The sequence below is a fragment of the Nomascus leucogenys genome, chromosome 4 (assembly GCF_006542625.1).
Source record: "Nomascus leucogenys isolate Asia chromosome 4, Asia_NLE_v1, whole genome shotgun sequence".
NCBI lineage: Eukaryota > Metazoa > Chordata > Mammalia > Primates > Hylobatidae > Nomascus > Nomascus leucogenys.
In genome coordinates this window covers 109867060-109894436 of record NC_044384.1, presented here as the reverse complement: position 1 = coordinate 109894436, position 27377 = coordinate 109867060, and the positions used below count along the sequence as shown (strand labels likewise).

Below are 27377 nucleotides of genomic sequence, written 5' to 3'. Positions count from 1 at the left end.
ACAAATCTGAAGAAATTGTATAGGATGCAAATAATGCAAACCATGTTCTCTAACTACAATGTAATTAAATTTAAATCAATAAAATATATATCTGACAGTCCCCCAAATACTGGGAAACTAACACTTCTAAATAATCCATGAACCAAAGAAAAAATCACAAGGAAAATTTTAAATTATGTTGAACTAAGTGAAACTGAAGAGATAACACATCAAAATTTGTAAGACGAAACTAAGGCAGTGTTTAGGGGGAAATTTTAGCACTAAATGTTTATATTTGAAAAAACAGAGAAGTCTCAAGCCAATCACCTAAGCTTCTACATTAAAAAGAAAAGTCAGAATAAGAGCAAAAAATGAAACCCAAAGGAAACAAAAGGACAAAACAAAGAGTTAAAATGAATGAAATCGAAAATTAAAAAAATCAATAAAACCAAAGGCAAATGACAAGATTTCATTCTTTTTATAGCTGAATAGCAGTCCATTGAATATACATGCCACATTTGCTTTATCCATTTATCTATTTAGGTTCACTGCATATCTTGGCTATTGTGAACAGGGTTGCAATAAACATAGGAATGCAGGTATCCCTTCAATATAGTGATTTCTTTTCCTTTGGATAAATCCCAGCAGTGGGATTCCTGCATCATAGAGTAGTTCTATTTTTAGTTCTTAAAGAAATCTTCATACCATTTTCCATAATGGCTGTACTAATTTGTATCCCCGTCAATAGTGTATAAGAGTTCCCTTTTCTCCGTATCCTTGTCGGCACTTGTTATTTTTTGTAGTTTTTGATAATAGCCATTCTAATAGGAGTAAGATTCTCATCACGGTTTTGATTTGCATTTCCCCAGTAATTAGTGATGTAGAGCATTTTTCATAAACTTGGCCATTTGTATATCTTCTTTTGAGAAATGTCTATTCAGAGATTTTTTTAACCGGATTATTTGTTTTCTTGCTGTTAAACTGAGTTCCTTGTATATTGTGGACATTGTTGGATGAATACTTTGCAAATATTTTCTCCCATTTTACAGGTTGTCTCTTCGTCCTGTTTATTGTTTCTTTTGCTGTGCAGAAGCTTTTTTAATTTGATATATATAGTCCCGTTTGTCTCCTTCTGCTTTTGTAGTTGTACTCATAAAATCTTTGCCTAGATCAATGTCCTGAAGCATTTCTCTTAGGTTTTTTTCTGGTAGTTTTACATTTTGAGGTCTTACATTTAAGTCTTTAATCCATTTTGAGTTAATTTTTGTATATGGTGAGACAGAGGGGTCTCCAGTCACCATAATGATGGATTAAATCAATAAACACTGTTGCAACATTAGCTTGATGATAGTGAAAAGGAGATGTAGGGGAAGGGATAAGTTGTAGCTGTACTCATTCCTTACAACAAAATTATTTTGGAGCAAAGATTTGCAACTTGATTATGAAGCCAGAAATGTATAAAATAGAAGAAGAATATTTTAAAACCTTTTGAAGGAGCAGAAGTCCTTTCTAAGCATGCTAGGAAACACATAAGCTTTGAGCAAAAACACTGATAAATTTGACTCTCATAATGAAAAGTAAACAGGTCAAAATACAAACAACTGACAATTTAAAAGACTGAAAATATTCAATTGTGCTAAGGGTGTGGCAAAGCAGGCGTTACTGTACACCACTGCTATAAAGGTATCACCCTTTGAAGTGTAACATTAAAATATAAAGGACGTATATACTTCAGTGTAACAATTCAACTTTCAAGAATTTATCCTATAGAAACCCACATAGGTAGACAAAGGTATGACAAAGATACCCTGTTCGTTTTTTCCACGTTATAAAGTTGGAGAGAAATTTGAACATCCATCAATGGAGACTGGCTAAACAAATTATACTAAATACAATAAATATTACGTGGTCATTAAATAGAATAAAAAATACCCATGGGCATACCCATGGGCATAGGCGTGCCTGCATGCACACTTACGCACATGCACACTCTACCACTGCTGCTATGGACATTATAAAGACAGATACAAACTAATATTCAGTACGGTCCCATTTTTGACAAAAGACATACAATACATGCATGAAAAATAATGAGGAGAACATCCGCTAGCTATGAGTCATGAAATTATGAGAGACCACCACATGCTATGTTAGACATTTCTGTGTCGTTTAAACCCTTTACAAGCGTGTATTGTTTTTGTTACAAAAAAAAGATAAACCTAAAATTTCTATGTAATAACTTGCCCTTACTGCCTTTGTATCAGTCTTTTTTCCAGTTTGGTATCTCTAATAAATCCAAAATGCAATTTCACCTGCTAGAACTATTTTAAAAGCTATTTTTCCCATAAATCTGTAAACTGATTTAGTACATCAGATTTCCTGGCTCAGTCTGAAAATCCTTTGCAGCTCTGGGTAAGCACATAAATTCTTCTTTTTCTTGCTCATCCAAAAAAACAAATGCAAAGAGCATCAAAAGGAAATGCTAATAGATGTTTGCTGCTTTATTTAATCAAAACTAGTAACTCTTTGCTGACATTTCTACTTTCTTAAAAAGTGGGTAATCTCAGTGGTTTCTGTTCATGAATAAACTTTATAGGGTCATGTGTTACTGAGTAATTTCGAGAAAAAGTAATATTCATTGGTTTCATATTGAGAATGAGTAATCACTGATTTCACAGTAGGCTTTTCCAGTAATTCTTTGCATTTACAATCAGTCATTTTACTTTGTTCCATCTATCAAAGAACTCCAAATATAAATGTTTTGGGAGTAGTGTGATGGAGCAATGCCTGACCACAGTAAGCCTTTTATTTTTCAACACAAGCCTGAAACCAAAGTTGGCCAATGTAACTGAGAGTTAGGTTATCCAGAGTTAGGGAAGAAGTTCAGTGGTATCACTCGCCATGGCCAGAATTCAGGGGAGCCACATCCACTGCCTTTTGTGAGTTCATCACACTGAAGAACACTGGCCCTTCCTACTATTTCATTTTCCAGTTCCTGAATCAATTAGAAGTAAAAACAAAAACTATAAAATCTTCTAATCTTGGGAAGTACACTGTTCAACATCTTATCACTTATCTACTTCTCTCCTGTGTTTTTTAACTAGACTGTCCTTTAGAGAGAAGGAAGAATGTATATGTACTATTTCCTCAAAGTGAACAGAACGTAGAGCAGAACTAGAAACAAGAATGATGATAAAACTCAAGATTCTACTGGCTTGGGAGAAGTTACATGTAACACATTCTTAATATGTAACCTGTACCTGGCCACAGATATACTAAGCTCTATTTTAGCTTTTTTTTCATTGGGTACAACATATGGTTTTTAACGCAATAAAATCTATTTGGCTAATTATGCAGAAACTAGTTATGCTTTATTTAACCCACATTTACTAATATGTTTATTGTACTTAGTTCAGCCCATTTATTCAGGTAATGTGGAGCTGATCAGACTAAAGTTATTGTTCAGTTGTCATATGAGCAGCTTCACTTCATTCAATCCAGTATCAATAGATTGTACTCCAGCCCAAGAAAGTTATTTTGCAAACATGTATTTATGACATAAGCCACCAAGAAGGGATTTATACAAATCCATTTTCATTCCCAAAAGAAACACTTCACATGTACTTTAATGGCAGTATATGTTAGCAGTGTATAAAGTCGTCTTTGCATACAACAAAAATGTGTTATATGGATCCATTCTTCAATCGGTAAAAGCCCTGAATGGGTATAGATGTAGATTTATTGCCTGCATTCAACAGGTGTTAACTGTATAAATTTAAAAGTATCTTCCTAAGTCAAGCATTTTGAAATTTTAATCAAATCATGTTCTCTGTCCAGGCGCAGTGGCTTATGTCTGTAATCCCAACGCTTTGGGAGGCCAAGGTGGAAAGTCTGCTTGAGGTCAGGAATTTAAGACCAGCCTGGTGAACATAGCAAGACCTCATCACTACAAACACTAAGAAAAAATTAGCCAGGCACAGTGGCACACCCCTGCAGACCCAGCTACTTGGGAAGCTGAGGCGGGATGATCACTTGAGCCCATGAGTTTGAGGCTGCAATAAGCTACCATCGTGCCACTGCATTCCAGCCTGGGTGACAGAGTGAGACCTCATCTCAAAAAGAAAAAAAAAAAAAAGTAAAGACAATAAAATTCAAATATATATATATATATATTTTTGGAAACAGAGTCTTGCTCTGTCACCTAGGCTGGAATGCAGTGGTGTGATCCCGGCTCACTGTAACCTCTGCCCCCTGGGTTCAAGCAATTCTCTGCTTCAGCCTCCCCAATAGCTGGGATTACAGGCACACACCACCACGCCTGGCTAACTTCTTTTTATTTTTTGTAGAGATGGGGTTTTGCCTGTCGGCCAGACTGGTCTTGAACTCCTGACCTCAAGTGACCCACCTGCCTCAGCCTCCCAAAGTGCTGGAGTTACACTGTGCCTGGCCAATATATATATATATGTTTAAATCTTATTTTCTATTTTATTATAGAAATTTTTACCCATGTGCATAGCAAAATTTTGTTAATGGTGTATTTAACATAAGCACGTAGATTCTTAAAATAAGGAACTTCTCTTTTTAACATTCTCTAAGAACCACTACATATTTGTTGAGTTACAAGTAGAGTGGAGCAAATTTTATAAGCCTGATGGATGCACAGGATTGAAAATATCCCTTAAATGTAATGTGACTGTCTGTCTATACGACATTGGTGTCTCAGTGATTAAATACTTTAGGCCTCAAGGGTCCATAAAGAGACTCTTTTCTAAAAATACAGTTGACTTGAAAGATTTACTGAAGCTTGCTTCAATTGCTATCCTTGAGAATTGTTAAAACAATATAACTGTCAAACTAGTGTATTGCTAATCCAATTTTTATTGTTAACATTTGCCACTGAAATTGCTCTTTAATTGTTTATTTTGGAATAGACACATAAAATATCATGACAGCAATATTTTGGCACATATTGGAAAATCTGCCATGAATATTTTTTTCCAATAAAACAGAGGTTACCTATATTACTTGGCATTAAAATGATTTACTGAAGTAGGCTAAAACATCAACCACGGAAATAAAATGAAGAAAGATTAGAGTTATAGCAAACTCCAAAGGCTGATACATCCAAATTCACACTTAAGGCACATTTAAAAGCAACTTATACTCTTTTGAAAAAGAAGAGAGAAAAAATAAGTCCTCCATCCTGTGCATCCAGCAATTCTGCACTCAAAAGCCAAGACAATGGACTCTTCTGATGGCTCATTTTTCAGGAACCCACATTTATTAAACAAGTGCAGGCTGCCTTAGTGCAGTAGACCGTGAAGACTGTATGCACTATAATACAAATGCACTCAGCTTAATCCAGTGTATGCTGCCTGAGCTCCACTCCCTGTCCAGCACAGCTGCCTTGTGCTGCCAATGAAAATGCAGAGGTCTCACCCAGGGGGCTCTGCTTGGGGAACAGCACCCAGCTCCCACAACAGCAATTTTTTGTAAGCCATCAGCTACCTGGCTTTCTCCACTCTTTGGCCTGCCAAATACCAGGAAACTTGAAGCTAGAGCTCAGGATTAAAAACATTCTGCCCACTCTCTGCCCTGAATGTGATGTTAAGAACTCCTGGGACATCGGATCGAACATCTGAGACCTGTTCTGTATCTTATGTTCCCAGCCCCACAGTCCCTTTGAGTGATCTCAAAAACCTCATTGGTGAAAACTTGCAGAAACTCCCAGAATAGAGTCTCCACCCTTTCAATCTTCTAGTGACTGAAGGAGCATGGACACTCAAGTTTCCAGTACATGCCCATGACCCAAGCCTGATTCTTGCTGAGTCCCAAACCTGTAGCCAATCAGCCTGCCTCCTCATTGCACATGCCTCCTAAAGCACAGCGTTTCTAGACATTTTTTTTTTCAAGTAGAGGATACTGTCTGATTTCAAAGAGCATAAATCATTTGCAAAGCCAAACAAATAAGAAATAACCACAGTATAAAGCCCTATAGGATTTCATCCCAAACTACCCTTTACCCTCATTTCCTACCATTTCTCCATGGTCCATGCTCCCTGTACTTGCACACATCTAAGGACAGTCAGCCCTGCCTATCCATGGGTTCCACATCCGTGCATCTGACCAACCACAGATCAAAAATATTCAGAAAAAAAATTAACAATACAAGAAAAAGTAACACACATTTTAAAATACAGTGTAACAACTTATTTCCACAGCACTTACATTCCATTAGGTATTATAGGTAATCCAAAGATGATTTAAAGTATACAGAAGGATGTGCAAAGGACTTGAGGATCTGTAGATTTTAGTATGAGGGTGGTTTCTAGAATCAATCCCATGAGGATACTAGAGCCAAGTATACTCAGCATTGAATACACTGACCTAGCCTTCCCATTCCCCAAGCTGAACTCCTTCCTCTTTCCCTCAAAACACCTCCTCCTCTTCCCCCAAAGCCCTGTTCAAAGGTTACTCCTTCTGTGAGATTCCCCCACTTCTCCCAGAGTTGGTCACTTCCTTCCCCGGAGTCCACAGCTTTCCATACCTAGCTTCGTAACAGCTCCTATAATGCTCCTACCTGATCATGCGTGTACACATCACTCTCTCCCTGCAACGTGAACTTAGAGGGCCTACCCATTAGTCCTCCAGATAGGAAGTAGCACTGTGCCTCCTCAGTAGGGAGTGACAACTGCAGATAATTTTTATTTTTTCTCCAAAATAATAAAAATTAATTTCAATTGGTTATTTAACCAGTTTGAATCCATACTTGGAGCTTGTGGTTTGCCACACAACTCCAGAAATGTCTGTTCTTCCTCAGATTTCCACTTCACTATTTTGTATAGATAAGATGTCAAATTCAGAATTGTAGTCCCTCCACTTCATCTGCCTGCATAACTACAGGAAAAAAACAGAGAAGCTGCCTGCAATTCCTGCCCATCAGAAAAGACAGGCTCACTTTCTTAATGGAAGACATCTAGGAGAGGAGCACATCATAGAAGAAACTCTAGAAAGGAAGAAGGAAGTTACAAAGCTCATAAGCAGGTTTTCAGTACATCAGACAGAAGCTGGAAAACAGGGATGGGCTAAGAGTAAAGAAAAAAGTCATCAGGAGGTCACAGTAGACTACCAGCTAAATGAATCAAATGCTGTTTCGCTGTTTTCTTAATGGGTAGCCAGAAGGCATAAGTAGCAGCCGAGCATGCAGGGCCCCACACAATCTTCTCATCATGCCTTGTTCTGATCAAATCACTGCAAAGAAGCTGCCATATATATGCTAGACACCACCAAGGCCCTCAAACTTAGAAACCAAACCAAATTGAAATATATACTGCTTCCTTGAAACTTGAAATCCATCAGTTCTAAGATGCATCATTATTTTATCAAGCACTAAGAAAGAAAAATGCTGCCAATTAAACTATGACATGGTTTCTTATTACTTAGAATTTTTATATTCTTTTTATTGAAAGAGCTCTTTTAGACTTATTCAGACATAGATTTTTATAATATATTACTTTTAGGCATTTATAAAGAGGAAAATAAAACTGAAATAAATTGGTTAAGGCAATGACAACCAGGTCACCTGGCTGAAAGCAACTGTAAAACAGCATTGATTTGCAAAGTATATCTCAGTTTCAGAAATGTTAAAACCTGAAAAAAAAATGTGCATCACAGAATCAAGAAAATACTGTATTATATCTAGCTTGGTGACAATTTTAAAAGGACAAGTAATAGTTCACAGGATAACTGCTACAAAGACATTTCATCAATTGAAAAATGTATTTCTACACAGAAAAAAAGTTAAGATTATTCAACTCAAAAAAGACAAAAGTAGAATAGGAATTTAATAATGTTCTTCAAGGACATCAAACTCCTGCCTCATAAAGTAGTGTTTTCCAACACTTTTCTTCTTTACTTTTTAGCAGCAAGATCTCTTTTTCAGATAATGTCCTACAAGAAATCTGAGCATAGAACTGTTCTGGTTAGAGAAAGAGCACCATCCCTGACATGCCTGCAAGGCCACAGGGCTCAGGACTGGCTAAAATGGTGACCCGGAGGGTAGATGTCACCTTCTATCCATTCCCTATGACAGCTACACCACAATGACAAGGGTTCAAATTGTGGCATTAATCAATTATTTAAACATTTATTATGGTTTGTAAAATACAAAACACTCATTGGGTGCTCAGTATACAGAGATTAATCACGTATGAAGGTGTTCCGGTAACCTACCAAAAGGCATTTTTTATGTTGAGATTTTATACCTTGAGATGATTGCCGAAGGATAAGGTAAGAACTTTCTGTCAGCCACAAAAAGAGTTATATTCATCTAACGGGTTAGAAGCCCTCCTGCTACAGCAAAAGGATGAATCATGTAGACCCATTAAGGCCCATTCTAGCTCTAGGATGTCTATAAAATGAGTCTCTTTCCAAATGCATTCAAATGTGGCTGAGTTTGGACAGCTTTGGCTCTTGCCCCATACCCAACCATGTGGCCAAACTCAGCAGTTTGCTAGACCACTGTCCTCCAAAACAAATCCAACTCCATAACAAATTGGCAAATAATGTGTATCTGACTGAAGGTGGAAAGATACACATATCCATATCACTGGTGAAACTTATCTCCATTAGAGAGCTCTTGATCATTTCTTCATCTGCCTCTTCTCTATCCTTTCTCTAAAATCCCTTTTCACAATTCTAAGCAACATAGTCCAGGCTCTAACTTTACATGTTCCACTCATCAAGGTCTCTGTGATCTTGTCACCTGAACATGCTTTGGGAATAGTACCCATTCCCCTCTCTACTCCCCATCCAATGCAAATAGCTCAACAAATCCACTCAGCTCTCCTGAAAATCTGCAGCTAAGAAAAATAAAGTTTTCACCATATGGACATGACATCGCACAAACAATTTATAGAATAATATTTTAAGATGATTAAGGAAAGTTGATTTCCCATGTGTAGGGTTATCAGACTATCACAACTAATGCTCCCCCACTGACAACCAAGGTAAGTCAGGCGGATCTGGCTGGGGAAGTGCCCCCTCTGTTGTGTCTTGTGCTGTTACTGAGCTAGGGAGGTAAAGTACTTAGGAAAAGAGGATAACCCAGGCACAAGAGAACCTTTCTTTGGCAATGGGCACTTGCTCGCAAGCACCAACTCAATTTTCAGCCTAATTCATAGATCTGTATTTGGTATAATTAGAGATTTATCAGAGACAAAGAAGGTTGACCCTGCATCCCATTTTATTCTCTACACATAGGAAACACAGAGGAAAGATTTTGTTTAACAGATGGTTTTAAATTAAATTGTATTCTGTGAACAGAAAAACAGTGTATGGAAGCTAAGCTATTGTAGGTTCTCAAGAAGACAACTTTCTGACCACAGGCATAAAACTGCTGATCTGGTAACCAGTAACTGCAGAGTCAGAGGGCTTCATACTGAGCACCAGAATATTCATATTGAAGTGTAGCAATAATCATTCTTCCTTCTCTATACAAACCAACCTCAGATAAAGTAATCCATGTTAGAAAATATATATTGTGTAATACAACAGAGCTAAAATGTAAAAGATTTGTGGAAAGAAGGCAGTCATTAGCCAGTAGCCCTACATTAATTTCAGAGCTTGACATTCCTTTACAGATAAGAAAGCTGAAGTCCAATGAGGTTAAGTGTGACAATGATGGACATACAATCCTTCAGGGCAGAGTCAGGGTTAGCAATACAGTCATACAACATGGTTAAAACCTTTACGATTTCAAAATTTCATTTGAATTTCAAATGCATATTTCCGTTCTTACCAGAGTTACTTCAAAAATGAGTGGGATCAGTTTGCTTTCTTCCACAAGTCTGTTAAAAACAAGAAAAAAAGATAGGTGCACATTAGACAATTCATATTTAAACTGATGGCCTGATATAAAGCACCGCAGCCCCCATGTTTTATTGCTAAAATTCCATGACTAAGAAGTAGTATGATTAAACATTCATTTTTAAGACACTGAACTATAGCTATTAAATAAGAAATATGAGGCTTTTTTGCAAGTGACTACTAGCTTACCCTTATTGATGTGTAGCAAGTGAAATCTCAAATAGATTGATATTTTTAATGTAGGAATTAAAATTCACAATTATTATGAAGACTATCAAAATAGGTAATATCAGCTGAAATAATGTAACCAACCCTCTGCCCTGTTAAATCATAAAATGACACACTGTAATTTTTTATATATGCCTCATTAGCTGTCTTCTCAGCATTAAGGAATTAACGTATGATGAATTTTAATGATCTTTAATTTTTAAAAAATTAGACACCAATCACCTGGTAGACACTAGGCACTTTCCCTCATCAAATCTAGTTATCAATTGTCATCAATTGTAATAGAATAATTTTTTCATAAAAGAGAAAACAGCCTTGGTAAAACCTAAACCATTCAAAAGTCACAGTTTTGATTAAGAACAATATTTATGACATCCAGGGAGGGGCCAAGATGGCCGAATAGAAACAGCTCTGGTCTGCAGCTCCCAGCAAGACCAACACAGAAGGCGGGTGATTTCTGCATTTCCAACTGAGGTACCCAGTTCATCTCACTGGGACTGATTAGGCAGTGGGTCCAACCCACAGAGGGGCAGCAGAAGCAGGGTGGGGCGTCGCCTCACCAGGGAAGTGCAAGGGGCTGGGGACCTCCCTCCCTCCAGCCAAGGAAAGCCGTGAGGAACTGTGCTACCCGGCCTGGTTACTATACTTTTCCCATGGTTTTTGCAATCTGCAGATCAGAAGATTCCCTCGTGTGCCTACGCCACCAGGGTCCTGGATTTCAAGCACAAAACTGGGAGGCTGTTTGGGCATTCACCAAGCTAGCGGTAGCAGCAGGAGTTTTTTTTCATACCCAGAAGCACCTGGAACCCCATCTAGACAGAACCGTTCACTCCCCAGGGAAGGGGGCTGAAGCCAGGGAGTCAAGTGGTCTCGCTCTGTGGGTCCCACTCCTACGGAGCCCAGCAAGCTAAGAACCACTGGTTTGAAATTCTCACTGCCAGCACAGCAGTCTGAAATTGACCTGGGATGATCTAGCTTGGTGGGGGGAGAGGAATCTGCCATTACTGAAACTTTAGTAAGTGGTTTTTCCCTGACAGTGCTAAGGAGGCTGGGCAAGGCAAAGTGGCTGTGGCCAGACTGCTTCTCTAGATTCCTCCTCACTGGGCAGGACATCTCTGAGGAAAGGTAACAGCCCAAGTCAGGGGCTTACAGACAAAATCCCAAACTCCCTGGGACAGACCACCTGGGGGAAGGGGCAGCTGTGGATACAGATTCAGCAGATTTAATTGTTCCTGCCTGCCAGCTCTGAAGAGAACAGCTGATGATCTTGACAAGAGGGATTCTCCCAGCACAGAGCACCAGCTCTGCTAAGGGACAGGCTGCCTCCTCAAGTGGGTCCCTGACCCCCGAGCCTCCTGACTGGGAGAAACCTCCCAGCAGGGGTCAACAGACACCTCATACAGGAGAGCTCTGGCTGGCATCAGGCTGGTGCCCCTCTGGGACAAAGCTTCCTGAGGAATAAGCAGGCAGCAATCTTTGCTGTTCTGGAGCCTCCACTGGTGATACCCAGGCAAACAGGGTCTGGAGTAGACCTCCAGCAAACTGCAGTAGACCTGCAGAAGAGGGGCCTGACTGTTTGAAGAAAAACTAACAAACAGAAAACAACAACATCAACATCAACATAAAAAAACCCCACACAAAAACCCCATCCAAATGTTATCAGCCTCAAAGATCAAAGGTAGATAAATCCAAGAAGATGAGGAAAAGCCAGCACAAAAATGCTGAAAATTCCAAAATCCAGAATGCCTCTTCTCCTCCAAATGATTGCAACTCCTCTCCAGCAAGGGCACAAAACTGGATGGAGAATAAGTTTTACGAATTAACCGAAGTAGGCTTCAGAAGGCAGGTAATAAACTCCTCTGAACTAAAGCAGCACATTCTAACCCAATGCAAGGAAGTTAAGAACCTTAATAAAAGGTTACAGGAACTGCTTACTAGAATAACCAGTTTAAAGAGAAACGTAAATGACCTGATGGAGCTGAAAAACACAGCACGAGAACTCTGAGAAGCATACACAACTATCAATAGCTGAATTGATCAAGTGGAAGAAAGGATATCAGAGATGGAAGACCAACTTACTGAAATAAGGCATGAAGAAAAGATTAGAGAAAAAAGAAGGAAAAGGAACGAACAAAGCCTCCAAGAAATATGGGACTATATGAAAAGACCAAACCTATGATTGACTGGTATACCTGAAAGTGATACGGAGAATGGAACAAAGTTAAAAAACATATTTGAGGATGTCATCCAGGAGAACTTCCCCAACATAGCAAGATAGGCCAACATTCAAATTCAGGAACTACAGAGAACACAACTAAGATACTCCTCAAGAAGAACAACTCTAGGAAACATAATCGTCAGATTCTCCAAGGTTGAAATGAAGGAAAAAATGTTAAGGGCAGCCAGAGAGAAAGGTCAGGTTACCCACAAAGGGAAGCCCTTCAGACTAACAGCCGATCTCTCTGCAGAAACACTATAAGCCACAAGAGCGTGGTGGCCAATATTCAACATTCTTAAAGAAAAGAATTTTCAACCCAGAATTTCATATCCAGCCAAGCTAAGCTCTGTAAGTGAAGTAGAAATAAAATCCTTTGCACACAAGCAAATGCTGAGGGATTTTGTCACCACCAGGCCTGCCTTACAAGAGCTCCTGAAGGAAGCACTAAATATGGAAAGGAAAAACTTGTACTAGCCATGCAAAAACACACCAAAATATAAAGACCAATGACACTATGAAGAAACTGCATCAACTAATGTGCAAAATAACCAGCTACCATCATGATGACAGGATCAAATTCACACAGAATATTAACCTTAAATGTAAAAGGGCTCAATGCCCCAGTTAAAAAACACTGACTGGCAAATTAGATAGAGTCAAGACCCACTGGGGTGCTGTATTCAGGAGACCCATCTCACATGCAAAGACACACACAGGCTCAAAATAAAGGGATGGAGGAATATTTACCAAGCAAATGAAAAGAAGAAAAAAAGCAGGGGTTGCAATCCTAGTCTCTGATAAAACGGACTTTAAACCAACAAAGATCAAAAGAGACAAAGAAGGCCATTACATAATGGTAAAGGGATCAATGAAACAAGAAGAGCTACCTATGCTAAATATATATGCACCCAATACAGGAGCACCCAGATTCATAAAACAAGTTCTTAGAGACCTACAAAGAGACGTAGACTCCCAATAATAATAGTGGGAGACTTTAACACCCCACTGTCAATATTAGACCAACGAGACAAAAAATTAACAAGGATATTCAGGACTTGAACTCAGCTCTGGACCAAGTGGACCTAATAGACATCTACAGAACTCTCCACCACAAATCAACAGGCTATACATTCTTCTCAGTGCCACATAGCATGTATTCTAAAATTGACCACATAATTAGAAGTAAGCACTCCTCAGCAAATGCAAAAGAATGGAAATCATAACAAACAGTATCTCAGGCCACAGTGCAATCAAATTACAACTCAGGATTAAGAAATTCACTCAAAACCACACAACTACATGGAAACTCAACAACCTGCTCCTGAATGACTACTGGGTACATAACGAAATGAAGGCAGAAATAAAGTTATTTGAGACCAATGAAAACAAAGACACAATGTACCAGAATCTCTGGGACACAGCTAAAGCAGTGCTTAGAGGGAAATTTATAGCACTAAAATGCCCACAGGAGAAAACGGGAAAGATCTAAAATCGACACCCTAACATCATAATTAAAAGAACTAGAGAAGCATGAGCAAACAAATTCAAAAGCTAGAAGACAAGAAATAACTAAGATCAGAGCAGAACTGAAGGAGATGGAGACACGAAAAACCCTTCAAAATAACTGACGAATCCAGGAGCTGGTTTTTAGAAAAGATTAACAAAACAGATGGAACACTAGCTAGACTAATAAAAAGAGAGAAGAATCAAATAGACACAATAAAAAATGATAAAAGGGATATCACCACTGATCCCACAGAAATACAAACTACCATCAGAGAATACTACAAAAACCTCTATGCAAATAAACCAGAAAATCTAGAAGAAATGGATAAATTCCCACACACATACACCCTCCCAAGATTAAACCATGAAGAACTCGAATCCCTGAATAGACCAATAAGAAGATCTGAAATTGAGGGAGTAATTAATAACCTACCAACCAAAAAAAGCGCAGGACCAGACAAATTCACAGCTGAATTCTACCAGAGATACAAAGAGGAGCTGGTACCATTCCTTCTGGAACCATTTCAAACAATAGAAAAAGAAGGACTCCTCCCTAACTCATTTGATGAGGCCAGTATCATCCTGATACCAAAACCTGGCAGAGACACAACAAAAACAAAAACAAAAAATTTCAGGTCAATATCCCTGATGAACATCAATGTGAAAATCCTCAATAAAATACTGGCAAACTGAACTAAGCAGCACATCAAAAAGCTTATCCACCACAATCAAGTTGGCTTCATCTCTGGGATGCAAGGCTGGTTCAACATACACAAATCAATAAATGTAATCCATCACATAAACATAACAAATGACAAAACCACATGATTATCTCCATAGATGCAGAAAAAGCCTTCAGTAAGATTCAACATCCCTTCAGGCTAAAAACTCTCAATAAACTAGGTATTGATGGAACATATCTCAAAATAATAAGAGCTATTTATGACAAACCTATAGCCAATATCATATTGAATGGGCAAAAGCTGGAAGCATTCCCTTTGAAAACTGGCACAAGACAAGGATGCCCTCTCTCACCACTCCTATTCAACATAGCATTGCAAGTTCTGGCCAGGGCAATCAGGCAAGAGAAAGAAATAAAAGGCATTCAAATAGGAAGAGAGGAAGTCAAATTGTCTCTGTTTGCAGATGACATTTTTATATATTTAGAAAACCCCATCATTTCAGCCCAAAAATTCCTTAAGCTGATAGCAACTTCAGCAAAGTCTCAGGATACAAAATTAATGTGCAAAAATCACAGCATTCCTATACACTAACAATAGACAAGCACAGAGCCAAATCACGAGTGAACTCCCATTCACAATTGCTACAAAGAGAATAAAATACTTAGAAATACAACTTACAAGGGATGTGGAGGACCTCTTCAAGGAGAACTACAAACCACTGCTCAAGGAAAAATGAGAGGACACAAACAAATGGAAAATCATTCCATGCTCATGGATAGGCAGAATCAATATCATGAAAATGGCCATACTACCCAAAGTAACTTATAGATTCAATACTATTCCTATCAAGCTACCATTGACTTTCTTCGTGGAATTAGAAAAAACTACTTTAAATTTCATATAGAACCAAAAAAGAGCCTGTATAGCCAAGACAATCCTAAGCAAAAAGAACAAAGCTGGAGGCATCATGCTATCTGACTTCAAACTATACTAAAAGGCTACAGTAACCAAAACAGCATGGTGCTGGTACCAAAACAGATATATAAACCAATGGAATGGAACAGAGACTTCAGAAATAACATCACACATCTACAACCATCTGATCGTCGACAAACCTGACAAAAACAAAAATGGGAAAAGGATTCCCTATTTAATAAACAGTGCTGGGAAAACTGATTAGCCACATGCAGAAAACTGAAACTGAACCCCTTCCTTACACTTTATACAAAAATTAGCTCGAGATGGATGAAATAGTTAAATGTAAAACCCAAAACCATAAAAACCCTAGAAGAAAATCTAGGCAATACCATTCAGGACATAGGCATAGGCAAAGACTTAATGACTAAAACACCAAAAGCAATGGCAACAAAAGCCAAAATTGACAAATGGGATGTAATCAAACTAAAGAGCTCTGCACAGCAAAAGAAACCACCATCAGAGTGAAAAGGCAACCAACAGAATGGGAGAAAATTTTTGCAATTTTTCTATGTGACATAGGTCTAACAGCCAGAATCTACAAGGAACTTAGACAAATTTACAAGAAAAAAACAACCCCATCAGAAAGTAGGCAAAGGGTATGAACAGACACTTCTCAAAAGAAGACATTTATGTGGCCAACAAACATGAAAAAGAGCCATCATCACTGGTCATTAGAGAAATGCAAATCGAAATCACAATGAGATACCATCTCAAGCCAGTTGGAATGGCAATTATTAAAGACTCAGGAAATAACAGATACTGGCAAGGCTGTGGAGAAATAGGAACACTTTTACACTGTTGGTGGGAGTGTAAATTAGTTCAACCATTGAGAAAGACAGTGTGGCAATTCCTCAAGGATCTAGAACCAGAAATACCATTTGACCCATTTGCATATATACCCAAAGGATTATATATCATTCTGCTATAAAGACACATGCACACATATGTTTACTGCAGCACTATTTACAACAGTAAAGACTTGGAACCAACCCAAATGCCCATCAATGATAGACTGAATAAAGAAAATGTGGCACATATACACCATGGAATGCTATGCAGCCATGAAAAGTAGGAGTTCATGTCCTTTGCAGGGACATGAAGCTGGAAACCATCATTCTCAGCAAACTAACACAGGAACAGAAAACCAAACACTGCATGTTCTCACTCATAAATGGGAGTTAAACAATGAGAACACATGGACACAGGGAGGGGAACATCACACACCAGGGCCTGTCAGGGAGTGGAGGGAAAGGGGAGGGAGAACATTAGGACAAATACCTAAAGCATGCAGAGCTTAAAACCGAGATGATGGGTTGATAGGTGCAGCAAACCACCATGGTACATGTATACCTATGTAACAAACCTGCATGTTCTGCACATGTACCCCCAAACTTAAATTAAAATTTAAAGAAGAACAATATTTGAATCTCTAAACACTCTTTTAGTCCAGGGTTCAGCAAACATTTTTTCTGTAACAGTCCAAATAGTTAATAGTCCAAATATTTCAGGCTTTGCAGGCAACACTGTCTCTATAGCAACTACTCAACTCTGTCATCTTAAATGCAGCCATAAAGAATATAGAAAGAAATAAACATGGGTGTGTTCCAATAAAACTTTATTTATAAACAACAGGCAGTGGGCCATGTTTAGGGGAAAGCTATAGTTTGCAGGTTCCTGCTTCAGTCCAAAAAATAAAATAAAATCATATTCCTTTCTACTATTTTATTAGAATTTTGTATGATAAATTACAGAGCTTAAGAAAAACATGTTACATATGTTGTAGGTATGTGCAGTTTGTCTATTTCACAGAAAGCACCAGCTATTTAATAGTATGATTAAATGCTCATGGATAGAAAGGGAATTTTAACATCTGGCCTCCCAGGAGCTTATTTGTCTATGATAATACATTGATAAAAGAAAAGCCTATGAGACTAACCAAAAAACATCACAGTGTTTACATATATTTGTGAAGGGAAAATGAGATACAGAGATTTACCGAAGACTGAAGCACTTAGAAAGTCTACCTTGATGTCTAGCAAAAATAAATGTGATTACTATTCATTGCAGCATTATCCATAATAGCCAAGATATGGAAACAACTTAAATGACCATCAGTGGATGAATGAATAGAAAAAAATGCAGCATATGTACACAATGGAACACTCGTCGGCCTTAAAGAAACAAGAAACTCTCATTTGTGACAATAAGGATGAATTATCCTAAGTGAAATAAGCCAAGCACAGAAAAACAAATACTACATGATCTCACTTATATGTGGACTCAAAAAAGTCAAACTCAGAGAAGTAGAGGGTAAAATGGTGGTTACCAGAGTGGGAAGGTGTGGACAAGAAAAGGAAAGATACAAATCAAAGGGTACAAAGTTAAGTTAGACAGGCGGAATAAGTTAGTTAATAATAATGTATTTCAAAATGATTACAAGAGTAGATTTTAAGTGTTCCCACCACAAAGAAATGATAAGTACGTGAAGTGATGGACATGTTAATTAGCCTGACTTACTCATTCCACAATGTATATACATATCATAACATTACACTCTATGCCATAAATACACAAGTATAATTGTCAGTTAAAAATACAATATAATTTTAAATAATGTTGATAAACTTTAAAAATAAATAAATGTGATCACTTCTGTAGTTTCAATGAAAAAAGTTTTGGTGACAAATGTTAAGTTCATTTATATTTTCTCTCTTTCCTGGGCAATTGAATGAAGGCTCAGATGTGAGGCTGAGGCTCCTTACATCATGCCTAGGTAGGACAGGAAACACGGAGACTCAAAACCACAAACAACTTCAGGCCCAGCACATTCACAGTCTTCTTCCTCAGTTTCCTTAAATTTGTTTTCTTAAATTTTTATGATATATACTATTATTAGGCCTGGGCTAAAATAGCCAAGCACATACATCTCAGAGTTGCCCTGGCAACTGAGGCCAATGAAGTCAGAAGAACATAAATGCCACGACTTCTCCAGTGGTACCTGTAAGATCCAGAGCATCACTTGCAACACTGGCCCTTTAACGGTAGTATTTTAAACTATATTCTACTAAGGCATAACCACACAAAACTATCTTAATTCCTTCTTCAGAATTGCAGCTAGTTCTTCTCCAGGTCTCTGCATGATGCGCATGCTGGCCTGGATTACCTCTTAAGTCTCTGACTATAAATGCTAACATTCCATTCTCACATTCTTCTGAATACAATATACCATAACAATTTTTGTTCTTTGATTTGACTAATTATGTAGCTCTAAACATAATTTCGAGCTACATAAATTATTCCTGAGTAAATAAAAAGAGAATTCAAGCTAAGTAATTTTTTTAGTTAAAAAAAATTCTGTATTGTTTTCTATGACTTATGAACTCACCTCAAATGTAATTTCAACAGACGGATGTTAAAGCAACTAAGGAAGAAGGGTGGCTGCAAACATTTACAATTCTCTAAGGCAGAATTTTTCTAAATTGTGAGAAGTGATCAATAAGTGGACAATGAGATGAGTTTACTGGGTATTGACTAGCATGTTTTTAATTTGAAATAATAAAACAAAGAATATCCAAGGGTATCGCACAGAGTATTGTTCTGTAACGTATTGAGTGGTAGCATAAAATGCTTTTCTTTTTTTTCACCATGAATTGAATAACTTTTGATAAAACATCTGATATCCACGGACTTAAGGAGATTGCTTTAGAGACAATATTCATTTGTCTTTCAGTAATTTCTTAAAATGTGGTTTTAAAAAATCGGTCTCCTTACTTTAAGCATCTCCTCTCACACAAGCATAGATCCAATTGGTGGAGACAGTGATCAAACCCTAACGCACTCTGAGTAGTGGCGCCATCTACTCAGCACACCCTTCATTTGATGCAGTACTTTGGTGAGCAGCTCCGGTGCTCAGGCCTCGCAGAGGCCAAGGAGGATGAGGCTTACCACTAAAACAAAGTTGATGTTGCTGATTTCTAGAGAATTATCAGACAGCAAGTATTCAATAATCATAGCAGATCTTAGAAAATGATGATGCGAAAGACTCTTTTACTATTGGGCTCTGCTGTGGTTGGCCACCATGAGTTAAATCATCTGTCATTTTACTACATGAGCTTGTTATATCCTAAATCTGAAAAGAATGAAATGTCTGTAATTTACGGACAGCCTGAAGGACAAGAAGTGAAGAGATTTACCTAAATTTTTTTAAACCAAAACCAAACAAAATGAAGACCTTTTTGAAATGATCCCTGATCTTCAAAGGATTGTGAACATATTAACTATGTTACAGTATACTTTTCTTCCTTTATTTTAGCCAGCTACGCACACTGAGTTTAAGTAACTCCAGATGAGTAAACTAAAATATACTGCACTTCCCAAATGCAGTTTCCAGGACCACTTTACCCTGGGGTTGGTTGGTTTGTTTCCCCTTTAATGGTGCCATTTAATGACAGATTTCATGTGGTTAAAGAGTCTCCCTTACAAAGTCTGGGTTCAGAAATGATTTTGTATATCTGTGGTTTATATTATTAACAAAGGAGGTAGTGTTTCAATTACCAAGTTTGGAATAAACTTATAAAAACTTTTAGAATACATTATTTCACATTCTAACTCCCTCCTGTGCCTAAATGGTACCCTTAATGTTGGAAAAATTTTTTAATTTATTAATGTTTGATAGTCCAAGTGTCAATATACAGTATTTTAAATGTCATGTATTTAAGTACTATTTAAATAAACTATGTATTTAAATTAGGATAATTAGTTAGTTGAGATTCATCTATAGAAGCTACAAGCACAAACTGATCTTAAGATGATTTTGTCACAAAATGTGCTGTGATTAAATAATTAAAATGCATATTTTAAAGAATGAGTCAATACTTTTCATGTAAGAAAATAACATTTGCTTTTTTTTTTTTTTTTTTTTTTTTGAGATGGAGTCTCGCTCTGTCACCCAGGCTGGAGTGCAGTGGCACAATCTCGGCTCACTGCAAGCTCTGCCTCCCAGGTTCACGCCATTCTCCTGCCTCAGCCTCCCAAGTAGCTGGGACTACAGGCACCTGCCACCAGGCCCAGCTAAATTTTTGTGTACTTTTAGTAGAGACGGGGTTTCATCATGTTAGCCAGGATGGTCTCGATCTCCTAACCTCATGATCCACCCACCTCGGCCTCCCAAAGTGTTGGGATTACAGGCATGAGCCACTGCGCCCAGCCAAAAGTACACTTGCTTTTGAGACAAAGTCACAGCAGTGGCCTATGGAATATGGTGGCCTTGGTCTTTCTCTATTTTCTGGCACAGCTCTATTTCATGTGCATTGAAAACAAAGGCTAAATAGAAAGTAAATCTGATAATATTTAGAGATAAATTACTAGCTGCAATTCAGGAAATGTAGGAATAAGGAGATTAACTTCATTTATATTCAGAGAGATAAAGAAGTGAGTTGAGCTAAATTTCACACCGTTATTAACATTTTCTAACTTTCCTTTAAAATTTAAGGCCATGTAGGGATGAACCAAGAATAAAATTAAGAGGAATGAAGTCTCTCCTGTCCTACCCCCACCTTAGTCCTATTTATTCAGAGAGCAGAGGAATCAGGAGAAGGGAGAAGTAAAGAAGGGAAAGAATCTCTGCCTGTTCTGAGCTCAGTTTTGCAGGACAAAGAAATCAGCTCCCCCAAGAGTGACAGAACAGGTCCAAGGAGACCACTGGGTTGATCCATGGAGCTGCCCCGTCTTAGGTTCCCTTGCTTGCTTGCAGTTTTTATCTACTCATAAAAAGAGTAGACAAGACACATGAAGCAAGACACATGACGCAAGAGGCGTAAGTCCAGATCCACTGTCTTTGAGCCCCCATCCAGCAAGGACACACTGTCATCTCCAAAGGGCTTCTCCATCTCCGTCCACCCTCTCTGCCTTTCGGGCATCCACCTTGTCATACAGTTCCTACTTAGCATAGAGACTTGATTTTCTGGAAACTACTTCAGTATTTAATTTATGATTAACATTACTGAGCTCTTGCCATGGGCTAATCTTATAAACTCAAAGTCCATGCCCTCAAACTCAGAGTCAAGCAGGTTAACAGATATACAAACAAATATAAAAGTGGAATTAACTTCTATCACAGATATGCATGTATGCACAGGATGTAAGGGAACTGACATGAAGAAAACCTAGCTAGCAGAAACTGGTGAGAGGAGGCGTTCGTGAGCCTTGAAAGACAGTAGGAATTGGCCAGTTATGATGCGGGGAGGGGCGGGCGTGATAGAGGAGGGTAAGGAGGACTACCAGGAGAGCATTGTAAAAGGTCAGTGTGACAGATGGAACAGAATGATGCAGCCTTGAATGCCATGCTAAGAAATGCTAAGAACTTTGGGTTTTACCCTAAAGGTTATGGGTAACCTCTGAGGATTTTAAGCAAAATGACACAGCAAGATTTGCTGTTCAAACTCCAATCTGATTGTAACAGGAAAAATGAACTGGAAGAAGTGTAGTCTAGAACACTGCTATTCAAAGTGTGGCCTGCAGACCAAAGATAGCCTACAAACTATCACAGGTCTATGACAAGATAACTATAGAAATCTGAAAGATAGTTTATTTCTGTTGGCTCTAATGATAAAAAAATTGAAGTTTGTGACAGTTTTAAAATATGGCCCCACCAAAATATAAAAAACAGGATATTTATACAGTACCTCCCCATAAGATATTTATAGTATCTGAGAAACCTGGCAGACACCACGAAGGGGGCAAGCTTCACATCACAGTCATAAGACATATCCCCATGGTATGCACTCCAATATGATGCACTGAGGAGGGGACAGCATCGCTTCCATGTTATTCTTGCCAAAAATGCATGACCTCAATTTAATCACGGAAAAACATCAGACAAACTTACATGGAGGAGCATCTTACAAAGTAACTACCCAGTACACAAAAACGTGTTATGGTTATGAAAGACAAGAAAAGGCTGAGGAACTGTTCCAGACTAAGGAGACGTGAAAAACAAATGTAATGTGGGATCCTAGATTAAATCCTGAACCAGAAAAAGTATATTAGTTGGAAAATGGGTGAAATTGGAATGTGATCTACAGCTCGGTTAACAGTATATCAATGTTAATTTCCTGATTTTGATAACTGATAACCGTTCTATGGCTATGTAACATGTAACATTAGTGAAAGCTGGCTGAAGGACACATGGAAATTCTTTGTACTACTTTGACTCTGTAAGGTTAAAATTATTTCAAAATTTAAAAGTTTTTTAAAATGACTTCTGATTTGACTCTTCTCTGAGAAGAAGGATTTGTGTCTTCTTCCTGTGAGTCTGGGCAAGTTTGGGACGGCTTTGACCAAGTGAGTAGCATAGAAGTGACACTGTGATTTCTGCCTATATTTTTTTTTGAATTTCATCTTTATAGTATTTTATAAAAATATTCTAGTTACCTTTTGCTACATAACTAGCTACTCCAAACTTAGTGGCATAAAGCAATAACCATTTTATGAAGTTCATGGATTCTGTGGGTCATGAATTTCGGCAGGACACAGTGGGGATGACTTCTCTTTGTTCCGTGACATTTGCGGCCTCAGCTGGGAAGACACAAAGGCTGTGGGGGATGGGAACCTGAAGGTTTCCTCACTCACACTTCTGGCACCTGGGCTGGGATGATTCAAGAAAGGCTCAGTTGATTCTGCTGACTGGAGCATCTATCTACAGCTGCACTCTCCACAGAGCTTGGCCTCTCTCTGCATGATAGCTGGGTGCCAAGAAGAAGCATCCAAGGAGCAGCATTCCAAGAGAACCAGATGGCTTTTCTAACCTAGCTTTGGAGGTCACAACATTACTTCTATTGTGTTCTAAGTGGGCATGTGCAAGTTATGGAGGCAGTCCAGATTCAAATGGAGTGCAACTAGACTCCTCCTCTTGATAGAGCATGGCACAGCTACAATACAGAAGGGTATGTGGGATGGGAAATATTATTACAGACATCTTTGTAAAATATGATCTACCACAGTATGAGTCTGCAACAAATAGAAAACTTTAAAACTGCTTCTTTGGCCAGGCGTGGTGGCACATGCCTATAATCCCAGCTCTGTGGGAGGCCAAGGTGGGCAGACCACTTGAGCACCAAGAGTTTGAGACCAGCCTGGGCAACATGGAGAAAGCCGGTCTCTACACAAAATATATAAAAATTAGCCAGACACAGTGGTGTGTGCCTGTAATTCCAGCTACTCGGGAGGCTGAGGTAGAAGGATCACCTGAGCCCAGGGAGGTCGAAGTTGCAGTAAGTCAGTAAGTTGTGATAATGCCACTGCTCAATGTCTCAAATAAATAAATAACTGCTTCCTCACCAGTCTGAGCAGCACTAGCCTACATAACCAGAGAGACCAGTTAATAGGCCACTACAGCAATCCAAGGGGGACACCACTGGGGCCTTGTGTTAGTTTTCTATCGCTGCCTAACAAATTTCCACAAACATAGCAGCTTAAAGCAATACCCATTTATTAGTCCAGTGTCCTACAGGTCAGAAGTCCAGCTCAGCATGGCTGGTTAACCATCTCAGGATATCACAAAGCTGGAATCAATGTGTCAGCTGGGCTAAGTTCCAGTCTGGAGGCTGGAGGTGGAGAGGATATATTTTCAAACTCATTCTTATTGCTGGCAGAATTCAGTTCCTTGCAGTTGTAGGGCTGAAGTCCTCATTTCCTTGCTGCTGCCAGCTAGGGATCTCTCTCAGCGGCTAGAGCCACACATATCCCTTACTATGCGGCCCTCTCCTTCTCTAAAACAGCAAGTGAGGATTTCCTCCACATCAGCTCCTTCTCAAGCCTCAAATCTCTTGGACTTCTCTGTCTCTGACCTCTAGACCACATTTAAAGGGCTCTTATGATTGGTCAGGCCCACCCAGATAATCTCCACATTTTAAGGTCAATTAATTTGCGACCTTAATTATATCTGCAATATTCCTCATAACAGCACTAAATTAGTGTTTAATTGACTGGAAGGTGCCATAGATACACCAGTGGCTAGAAATCTCCAAGGCCATCTTGCAGTTCTGCCTACCAGAGCCTGAACTTGCCCCTGATCCCAGTTCCCTTACCCCTGCGCCTCCTTTCTTAGAAGTAATTCATATTTGGTTCTCTGAAGAAGCTGCTTCTGGCCTACTTGTGTACCAACCAAAATAGAAGCTGGGCTTTGTTTAGCTTTCCAACAATGCCGGTTAGGAGGTTTAGATTTCATATTTGCTCAGCAACTGACTGAACACTAGACTACAAGCAAAGCTTTTCTGTTTACATAATTTACCAGTCTAGTGGACCAAGGACAGTCATTTTAAATTAAAAATCTCTAACATCAAGCTGAATTTCAAATTTTTGGATCAGTGAATCAGCTTCAAAAAGAAACGGTTTCATAATGTTTAGCTATGGTATGATATTATGTCTACCCTGAAAGCAATAACATTTGTGACATTTCTCCTTGAAATGTTTGCCCTTGCCTGCAATCCTTGCTAACTCTGCAGAGAATTGGCAGAAGTCTTACCATTAAGGTACATATATAGGGAGTTATTTTTCACACAAAAAAGGGGAGGGCAGGGTTGAGATTTCAGCAGCATTAGTATAAATAAATTTTAGAACTGGTCATTTTACAAAGATCTACAGCGTCATCCTTATGGACAGGCATTACACTTTTTCCCTAAGGAAGTTTATACTCCAGTAGGCACAAAACGTATATAAAAATAACTTAATCCAAGTTATAAGACTGACTGCTTAATTTACTGAGAAAGTCTTAGAATTAAGTTAGAATATGAAGCTACACTAGACTATACCTCTGATTTAGGGAAATCGTCCACTGCCTACCAGCATTAAAAATATGGATTTTAGTAAGACAATTTTGGTTAGGTTAAAAGCAAATATTTTCCAATACAATGGAGAGTTTAAATGTAAATAGAATAATTTCACGTTGCATTAATAACTTTGTAAAATGCTTTTACGCCTATTACCTCAATAGATGTCCAATGCAGCCCTGTAATATTCCACACCTGTTGAACAAAATAAGGCCATAGAGTGTTTCGATCACAGAAAGTACAAAAGGAGAAATGGGAAAGCTGCAGTCAAGAGGATCTCCATACAGTGTGCAGGACTCTTTTATGAAGCACCTCTGACTCCTTCCAACCCTGGTTGCTATGATGTGGTTGCAAGTCCTGTTTCATCCAGGGCTTTACAGAAATTGTCCCTACATCATGGTCTGTAATGCTCCTGCTACCCAGCTGAGGGCTTTGGCCTCTCACTTCCACATTCTGTCCAGTGCTTTCCATTCTTTCTGGGTCCTGAGCCTTCACTCTCTCTCTGAACCTCGTCACTCTGCAGCTGGCCACCTTTCTCTAATGATTCTTTGAATCCTTGGCATTCTCCCCAAGACATGATTCTGTATTCATCCCACAGCTTCACAGGTTGAAACCACATGTAAGAGGCACGCTCATCCTTGCCACCAGAGCCGGAAGGGGAGTGAACAGGAAGAGGCAGTATCAGTAAGAGAAAGAATTGACAGTGGCAGAGACCAAAGGCAAGTCCCTAAGAGAACCACTAGGGACCAGCATTTCTTTTCTCCTACAGATACGAACCCAATAATAAAAAATAGAAATTCCATATATTTTTTAAATTATTTTCCATTTAATGAACATGCTTGCTTCCTAAAGTCATTTTTTTTTGTCCGGATAACTTAATGAAATACAAGAGACTTTTTGTTTTGGAATCTACCTGAAATCAAGCTAAAATTCCTCTCTCTTCATTCACTCGATAAACATTTGCTTGGTGTCTTTTATGTGCCATGCACTAGGCTAAATGAGAGCTGCAGCAAGTATTATAAATGCTAGGATAGATACATAAAGATAAAGATCTATAAAGGTACAGAAGACACAACAGAATAACCTTTTCTATCTGAAGGGCATTGCAAAGAGAAGAGAAGAGAAAGTAGCTGCCTTTACTATTTTTACTGTTGTTGTTTTAAATAATGATTTAATGAGCATTCTTTTTATGGGCATTCTTGTATATAAACATTTGTGAATATCTTTTACATTTTCTTAGGATATACTTCTAACAGTGGAATTAAAGGTGTTTAATATATGCTGACAGTATGCTCATCACAAAGGACATATTAATCTGAAACTTTATTAATCTTAATTTTAAAATGTATATATTGTGTACAACATGTCAAAATGTTTGGAAATATGTACACATCATGGAATAGCCAAATCAAGCTCATTAATATATACATTATCTTCTTGTGGTGAGAATACTTAAAATCTACTCTCACCAATTTTCAAAAATATAACACATTGCTATTAACTATAGTCACCAGGTTGCACATTACATCCTAACTGAAATTTTTTAGCTTTTGACCAACATCTCCCCAACCTTCTACCTCCTTCCCTCACCCCTTAGTAACCACCAGTCTCCTCTCTACTTCGGAGTCAAAATTTTTACATTCCACATATAAGTGAGATGATGCAGTATTTGTCTTTTTGTGCCTCATTTGACTTAACATAACATCCTCCAGGTCCATCCATATTGCCACAAATGACAGGATTTCTTTGTTTTTTAAAGGCTGAATAGTATTCTATTGTGTATATCTACCACATTTTCTTTATTCGTTCATCTATTGATGGACACAGGTTGATTCCATATTTTGGCTATTGTGAATAATGCTGCAATGAACATGGGAGTGCAATATCTCTTTGAGATAGTGATTTCAATCTCTTTGGATAAATATTCAGTAGTGGGATTGCTGGAACACATGGCAGCTGTAGTTTTATTTTTTGAGGAACCTCTATACTGTTTTCCATAATAGCTGTAACAATTTCCATTCCCGTCAACAATGTATAAGAGTTCCCTTTTCTCCACACCTTCTCCAATCCTTGTTATCTTTCATTTTTCGG

At 38.3% G+C, this 27377-nt stretch overlaps 1 protein-coding gene across 1 annotated transcript in view; it reads right to left on the bottom strand.

Moving 5' to 3' along the window:
* ULK4 (unc-51 like kinase 4) overlaps positions 1-27377 on the bottom strand; it is a 718037-nt gene that overhangs the window by 354530 nt on the left and 336130 nt on the right. The window contains exon 31 of the mRNA XM_030812066.1: positions 9779-9827. Within this exon, the coding sequence (XP_030667926.1) occupies positions 9779-9827 (49 nt within the window). The remainder of the gene's footprint in view (positions 1-9778; positions 9828-27377) is intronic.